The sequence below is a fragment of the Cystoisospora suis genome (assembly GCF_002600585.1).
Source record: "Cystoisospora suis strain Wien I chromosome Unknown contig_5864, whole genome shotgun sequence".
Lineage (NCBI taxonomy): Eukaryota > Apicomplexa > Conoidasida > Eucoccidiorida > Sarcocystidae > Cystoisospora > Cystoisospora suis.
The window spans coordinates 13,569-22,001 of NW_027158653.1; the positions used below are offsets into that span (position 1 = coordinate 13,569).

General features: G+C 57.5%; 1 protein-coding gene across 1 annotated transcript in view; it reads right to left on the minus strand.

Moving 5' to 3' along the window:
* CSUI_009667 (egf family domain-containing protein) overlaps positions 1 to 8,012 on the minus strand; it is a 9,553-nt gene extending 1,541 nt beyond the window's left edge. The window contains exon 1 of the mRNA XM_068069779.1: positions 338 to 8,012. Coding sequence (XP_067918247.1) covers positions 2,711 to 7,222 — 4,512 coding nt within the window. The 5' untranslated portion in view covers positions 7,223 to 8,012 and the 3' untranslated portion in view covers positions 338 to 2,710. The remainder of the gene's footprint in view (positions 1 to 337) is intronic.
* Positions 8,013 to 8,433: the final 421 nt, after the last annotated feature.

Sequence of the window (8,433 nt, forward strand, 5' to 3'; positions counted from 1 at the left end):
TTGAAACACACATCGACAATGCACCGCTGGAGTGTGACGTCGTTCTCCGCTTGGAAATCCTCTGCGATATAACCCTCCTCACACACACACGTGTACTCATTTGGCTTCACCTGGTTCCCAAGTGCTCCCGGGCCACACAAGTCGTCCGTGGCGGCCTTGCACCTGTCCTTTGCCAAGTAGAAGCCGGCTGCGCAAGTGCAGGTGTAACTCGAGCCCCCGTTGTTGGTGCACTGGTGCCCCTCATCTTGCGGGCCACACGGGTGTAAAGAGCACGGGTCCTCCTTGCAGTACTGCCCTGTCTCCGCTGAAGCTGGCGAGTAACCTGGGCTGCACTCACATGTGTAGCCAAACTGATCCGACTGCGAACGAGTGCAATTGCCGAACTCGCACTTCTCATAGCACGGATCCTTGATGCAGCGCTGCAGAAATACGCCATTACCCGAATCGTACTCCTCCGCCATGAACCCTTCGTCGCATACGCACGTATACGCGTTCTCCTGCACCTGTGCCCCAACCCTTCCCGGCGCACACAAATCGTCCGTGGCAGCGCTACACGTGGTTCCATTCAGATAGTAGCCCGATGCACAGACGCATGTATAACCCGAGCCCTCGGTGTTGGTGCACTGATGACCCTCCTCACTCGCGCCACACGGGTGTAAAGAGCACGGGCCCTCCTTGCAGTACTGGCCGTCTTCACCCGATGCCACAGAGTAGCCGGCATTGCACTCGCAGGTATACTCTGATTCTCCAGACGGTGTCCGAGTGCACGTCCCGTTTTCGCACTTGTTGAAACACACATCGACAATGCAACGCTGGAGTGTGACGCCGTTCTCCGCCTGGAAATCCTCCGTGACATAGCCCTCCTCACACACACACGTGTACTCATTTGGCTTCCTTTGCGGGCCTAGGGAACCTGGTTCACAAAGCGTGTGTGTTGCTCGCGAGCACGTCTTCCCCTTCAGATAAAACCCGGCCGCGCAAGTACAGGTGTAGCTGGAGCCCTGGTCGACTGTGCATCGGTGCCCCTCGTCTCGCCGGCCGCATGGATCCAGCGAGCATGGATCCTCCTTGCAGTACTGCCCTGTCTCCCCTGAAGCTACCGAGTAGCCTGGGCTGCAATCACATGTGTAGCCAAACTGATCCAGCTGCGAACGAGTGCAAGTGCCGAACTCGCACTTCTCATAGCACGGATCCTTGATGCAGCGCTGCAGCAGTACGCCGTTACCCGAGTCAACCTCCACCGCCATGAACCCTTCATCGCATACGCACGTATATGCGTTCTCCTGCACCTGCGCCCCAACCCTTCCCGGAGCACACAAATCGTCTGTGGCAGCACGGCACGTGTTTCCACGCAAATAGTAGCCTCGTGCACAGACGCACGCATAACCCGAGCCCCCGGTGTTCGTGCACTGATGACCCTCCTCACTCGCGCCACACGGGTGTAAAGAGCACGGGTCCTCCTTGCAGTACTGGCCGTCTTCACCCGATGCCACAGAGTAGCCGGCATTGCACTCGCAGGTATACTCTGATTCTCCAGACGGTGTCCGAGTGCACGTCCCGTTTTCGCACTTGTTGAAACACACATCGACAATGCAACGCTGGAGTGTGACGCCGTTCTCCGCCTGGAAATCCTCCGTGACATAGCCCTCCTCACATACGCAGGTATACTCGTTCGGAGTCGCCTGCGGACCCAAGGTGCCCGGCTCGCAGAGCTTGTCATTCGCAGGACTGCAGGCCGCTCCGTTTAGATAATAACCCGACGCGCAGACACAGGTATAACCCGCCCCCTCACTGTTGGTGCACCGATGACCCTCCTCACTCGCGCCACACGGGTGTAGCGAGCACGGATCCTCCACGCAGTACTGATCATCATCCTCTGATGCTAGTGAATAGCCCGGGTTGCACTCACAGGTATAGTCTGATTCTCCAGACGGTGTCCGAGTGCACGTTCCGTTTGCGCACTTGTTGGAACACACATCCTCAACGCACCGCTGCAGCGTGGTACCATTCTCTGCTTCGAAGTTTTCTGCTACGTAGCCCTCCTGACACAGGCAGGTATACTCGTTTGGCTTCATTTGCGGGCCTAGGGAGCCTGGTTCACAAAGCTTATGTGTTGCTCGCGAGCACCTCTTCCCCTTCAAATAAAACCCGGCTGCGCAAGTACAGGTGTAGCTGGAGCCCTCGTCGTTGGTGCACTGGTGCCCCTCGTCTCGCGGCCCACAGGGATTCAGGGAGCATGGATCCTCCTTGCAGTACTGCCCTGTCTCCCCTAAAGCTACAGAGTAGCCTGGGCTGCACTCGCACGTGTACCCGGATTGGTCCGAGAGGGAATGTGTGCAAGCGCCGAACTCGCACTTCTCATAGCATGGATCCTTGACGCAGCGCTGCAGAAATACGCCTTTTCCCACATCAAACTCCTCCGCCATGAACCCTTCATCGCATACGCACGTGTATACGTTCGCCTGTACCTGTGTCCCAACCCTCCCCGGAGCACACAAATCGTCCGTGATGGCTCTACACGTGGTTCCATTCAAATAGTAGCCCCGTGCACAGACACAAGTGTAATCCGAGCCCTCGATGCCCGTGCATTCATGACCCTCCTCAATGGGGCCACACGGATTCGAGGAACACGGGTCCTTCCGGCAATACTGGCCATTTTCGCCTGATACCACCGTGTAGCCCTCATTGCACTGACACGTGTATTCTGAGTCTACAGACGGTGTTGGATTGCACCTACCTCCCGCGCACTTGTTGAAACACACATCGNNATTCCATCCTGCGTCTGAAACTGTTCTGCAAAGTAACCCCCGTGGCACTCGCACGTATATTCGTTCGGCTTCACCTGGGCTCCAAGTCTGCCTGGAGCGCACATCGCGTCCGTCGCTGCTTTGCACTTTGTCCCATCCAGGAAAAATCCCGCCGCACAGGTGCAGGAATACCTAGAGCCTCCGATTCCCGCGCATCGATGACCTTCTCTAGGGTCTCCACACGGACTGGTCGCGCATGGATCCTCCCTGCAGACCTCGCCGTCATCTCCAACAGTTAAGGTGTATCCTTCAGGGCACTGACACAAATATCCCGGGTCAGTGGAGGGAGAAGGAGTGCAAGTGCCCCCCGCGCACTTCTGGAAACAAATATCGCGAGAGCACCGTTGGAGTGTTACGCCGCTAGGCGCCTGGAACTCCTCGGCAACAAATCCCTTAGGGCACACGCAGGTATACTCATTCGGCTGCAACTGCTCGCCCACCGTTCCAGGATAACACAGTGTGTCTGTCGCGGCCTCGCATCTGGTGACTGCAAGAAAGTAACCTGCCTTGCACTTGCATGCATAGTCTGACCCTCCCAGGTTGGTGCATCTGTGTCCCTCTTCTGACCCACACGGACTCGTAGAGCAAGGATCCGCTTGGCAAGATGGACCCCTTGGCCCTGTCGCCACTGTGTACCCACTTTCGCACTCGCAAATGTAGCCGTCAGTTGAAGTCGCGTCCCGAATGCACCTGCCCGGCACACATTTATTGAGGCACACGTTTACGGTGCAGCGCTGGAGAGTAACGCTGCCGGGCGCCTGGAACGACTCGACATCATATCCCTCCGGGCAGGAACACGTGTACTGATTATCGCTCGCCTCCTCGGCAAGCTTTCCTGGGTGACACAGGGAGTCCGTTGCTAGCTGACACGTCGTCCGATCAAAGAAGTAACCCGCTGCGCAATCACAAGTATAACCGGAACCCCCGTTGTTCGTGCACGAGTGCCCCTCTCCCGGTCCGCACGGATGAGCAGAACAGGGATCCACCTCACACTCTGCTCCGTTGGACGAGCTTTTTGCAGAGTATCCAGAGGGGCACTCGCACTCGTACCCCGACGGCTGCAGAGGAGCGGGCCTACACTGCCCTGGCGCGCATTTGCCGACGCATACGTCTGTGGGTACACAGCTGGGGATGGATACCTCGTCGGTGATAGGTGACAGCTTTACAGCATAACCGGTGGGACACAGGCAGGTGTGCCCCCCGTTAACCGCTGTTCCCAGCCTTCCCGGAGCACAAAGCGCATCTGTTGCCAGCTGGCATGTGCTCCCGTCAAAGTAAAAACCCCGAGAACACACACATTTGTACGAGGAACCATCCACGTCTTCACATTCATGGTCTTCCCCACTGCCGCAAGGCCTCGTTGAACAGGCATCTTTTTCGCAGGACTGTCCGCCAGGTTGAAACCGTGCCGAGAATCCTTCCGGACAGTCGCAGCTGAACCCGGATGGTGATTCTGGATCTCGGAAGCAGGTGCCTGGCTTGCACTTCTCAGCGCAGGGGTCCTGGGGAACGCAACGCTGAAGCGTCACGCCTCCAGGAGCACTGAACGCCTCCGTGATGTGCCCGTCGGGACAAGTACATGTGTACTCATTAGGTTTCGGATTCGCACCAAGGCTTCCTGGATTGCAGAGCGCGTCCGTGGCCTCCTGGCAAGTAGCACCGCTTAGGAAATAGCCCGGGGCGCACGCACACGTGTAGCTGGACTCCCCCGTATTTGTGCATTCGTGGCCGGCCCCCTTCGCACCACAGGGATCCGTCGAGCATGGATCCGCCTTGCAGTATTCACCGCCATCATCCGCAGTTGCGGTGTACCCCGTCTGGCAGGCACAAGTGTATCCCGCCGGAGAAGAGGACGCTGGAGTGCACACGCCGTGCTCACACTTGCCCAAACACACACTGTCCAGAACGCAGCGTTGCAGTGTTACACCTCCCGGCGCGCTGAAGCTTCCTGCCGAGTAACCGCTGGGACAGGAACACCTGTACTCGTTCACGCCTGTCTGCGTCCCAAGCGACCCTGGATGGCACAGATCGTCTGTCGCCATCTGGCAGGCAGTCCCGTTGAAGTAGTAGCCGGGAGCGCAGCTACAGCTATAGCTCGATCCACCTGTGTTTGTACACTTATGACCTCCCTCTGCACCGCAAGGGTTCGCCGAACACGGGTTGTCCCCGCAGTATTCGCCGCCATTCGGTGCTTCGTGTACAGCACCTGAAAGGCACGTGCATGAATACCCAGACTCAGAGGAAGACGTCGGAATACACCTGCCCGGCGCGCACTTGTTGGTGCACACTCCTGCGACCTTGCATCGCTGCAGAGTGAGGCCCCCAGGAGCATCAAAGCTCTCGGGGAGGTACCCACTGGGGCAGTTGCATGTATACTCGTTGGGACGCAGCTGAGTCCCGAGTGTCCCTGGAGCACAGGCTTCGTCACTCGCACGCTGACACGCCTTCCCGTTGAAGAAATAGCCCTGAGCGCACGTGCAGCTGTAGCTGGAATTTCCTGTATTCTTGCACACATGCTGCGCTTCTTTATCGCCGCAAGGGTCTCCAGAGCACGGATCCTCCTTGCAGTACTCCGCGCCGTCCTTCGTGCTGATTACATACCCGGAAGGGCAGTTGCATGTGTACTGCGAGGCCGACGAGTCTGAAGCCGTGCAGGTTCCTGGTGCGCACTTGTCGACGCAGACATCGGAAGCAATGCACCTCCGCATCTTGATGCCAGCAGCTCCGCCATACTCCTCCACCTCGTAGCCTTGAGGGCAAACGCATGTGTACTCATTAGGTACATCCTGCTGGCCGAGAACCCCAGGAGAGCATAAGACATTCGTGGCTTGTTGACATGTGCTCCCATCAAAGTAATATCCCGGCGCACACCTGCAACTGTAGCTGGTCCCTCCTAGGTTACCACACTCGTGTCCACTTCCCTCGCCGCAGGGGGCTGTCGAGCATGGATCCAGTTCACAGAATTCGGCACCGTCTTTGCCTGTCCTCACAGAGTAACCAGCATGACACTGGCACGTATACCCTGAGTTAGCCGATGAAGAGGGGATGCAAGAGCCGAACTCACACTTGTTGAGACATACATCCTTTGCGACGCACGCCTGGAGCACGACGTTGGCCGGTGCCTCGAGAGACACTGCCTTATACTCCTCAGGACACGAGCACGTGTATCCGTTCTCAGGAGATTGTTCGCCAAGTCTTCCTGGGTAGCACAGCGCGTCAGTAGCTTTCTGGCAAGTCGTCTTGCTGAGGTAGTAGCCTGGCGCACACTCACACGAGTACGACGACTCGCTGGTGCTCGTGCATGCGTGCTTGGTTTCATCTCCGCAAGGAGAAATCGCGCACGGATCTTTTCTGCAGTACTCGCCATCAGCAGTCACGTCAGCGCGATAACCCAACGGGCATTCACACGCGTAATTCTGTAGAGACGAAGACGACGACGGAATGGAGATACACTTGCCGGGAGAACATTTGTCTAGGCACACGTCCAGGACCACGCAGCGCTGAAGGGTGACACCTTCAGAAACACTGAAACTCGCTGCGAGATAGCCAGAAGGGCAGGAGCACGTATACTCGTTTGTTGCGGCTTGGTCTCCTAGAGTCCCCGGAGAACACAGTGCATCTGTCGATCTCTGACAGGTGCTCCCGTCGAAGTAATAACCCGCACCGCAGACGCAAGAATAGCTGGATCCCCTGTCGGTGCATGTGTGAAGCGCTGTATCGCCGCACGGCCTTCTGTTGCAGGGACCCGGCACACATTCAGAGCCGGTGGAGCCGGAGCTCGCTACGTATCCCTCAGGGCAAACGCAGGTGTAACCACCGCCCGCGTTTCTGCAAAAACCCGGATAACAAAAATCTCCAAGAGCTGCACAAAGGGGGTCCGAGCACGCCTCCACGGATGCCCCTGTGCTGAGTGTCTCCGTGGCCACTGAAGAACCTTCTGGGCAGTTGCAGTGGTACTCGTTCTGCACAGCCAAGTTCACCGGCTTGCCCGGCGAGCATCGGTGATTGGCTGCAATCGAAATGCAAGTTTTGCCATCCCAAAAGTAACCGAGGTGACACGTGCACCCATGGCCGAAAGAGTAGTCCATGCAGTATGCATGGGGTCCGCAAGGCAGGGACGCGCACTTCTCTGGGCCGGTGTACAGTCTCTGGGCCTCCAAGGCGCTCAGCGGCGTCGCACGCACGACTGAGTCACGCCGACGAACAGTCGGCTGCCGTTCAGTAGAATTTTCATCAGTGACTGGAACATCAGTGTAGATGTCTGACCACCTCGACGTTGTTGCCACCAGGTCAAGAACACTAGCGGTACCTGACAGCTGCGACTGGGGGACATGGACACGGAGAGCCTCACCTAGAGTCGCGGACACGCAACAATAAATCAGACACACGCTGAGGCTTCGGCGAAGTCTTCTCATCTTGGGACGAAGAAACCAGTCCTCCGTAAAGTCTCCCTTCCACTCGAGAGCGATACAGATTGACTAGAACAGGTGAGCTAGGGGTTCACAACGACACGAAAACGAGAGTGGGCGGGTGAAAATCACGTCCTTTACGGCACACCCGTACGGGTCGCCACCGCTGGAGAGCTAACAAGCCCAACAGAAAAAGAACGATGCCAACAACAAAAAATCTAGGTCTGCCGATGTCCCTCATCCTCGGTGTCCCGGCAGAAGCACTGTGAATCATCGATTCACGGTTGAACGGTTTGCCAGCGCGGCGACCGGTAGTGATGGGGCACTGCTTGAGGGCTAGCGGCTCGACAATGCAAGCACTGTCGTCCTTGAGGAAATTTCCCCGTGAATTTGGACTCGGTTTGACCTTGCATTGGACACCACGTTAGCGAAGATGGTCATATACTGCATTGTCAGGCCGGCGTGCCCCGGTCGCTACTCCAGGTACGACGGTCTGCAGATTGCCCTCTTCTGGCCAAAAATGAACAGAGCTAGCGATCGACCACGCGCCGCCACGGGGTTGTCGGGGGCTCGCCAGCAGTCTTTCTTCGTCAGCATCCATCAACTCGGTTGCGTGATCCTGAACAAGTCCTACCCACACTGGAATACACAAACGTCCTCTGTACAGCCCTATTTTTTCATCGCGTTCCCTCTTCCGTGCCAATACCCCGCCCGCCAGCCATAGCACGGCCCGGCGGGACGCCGAGTGGTAGCCGTGGGAAACAGCTAGTCGATTCCACAGCTTGGAGCAGTAGCGGGATGACGCCGCGACTCTCCATCGGGGGTGGCCGGCCTTGATTCTAAAACCACGATGCGCGACGGCTCCGGAAATGCGGCCCACCCGGGAAGGCACCTGCAGCGACACGGTGCGTTTGCCCCGGACGCACCGCACAGACCAAGGAGGCAGAAACATCATGTTACCTGCACTCGAGCCACTGGCCTTGAGCCCTTCTTGCGACGGCCGTCACTCTCCGAGTGATATGCCCTTACTGGAAACTAAGTGCCTGAACTGATGGTGCTACTTGCGCGTTCGCGACGGCCACGATGGCTATCGGGCTCTCGAGCTAACCCCGTCGGATTAGTAGATTTACGTGGAGAGGCGCTTTTGTGCAGTTCCGCCGTGGCAATTGAACGGACAACTTTTGCGTACATCTGCTGTCTGATATGCCCGCCAAAGC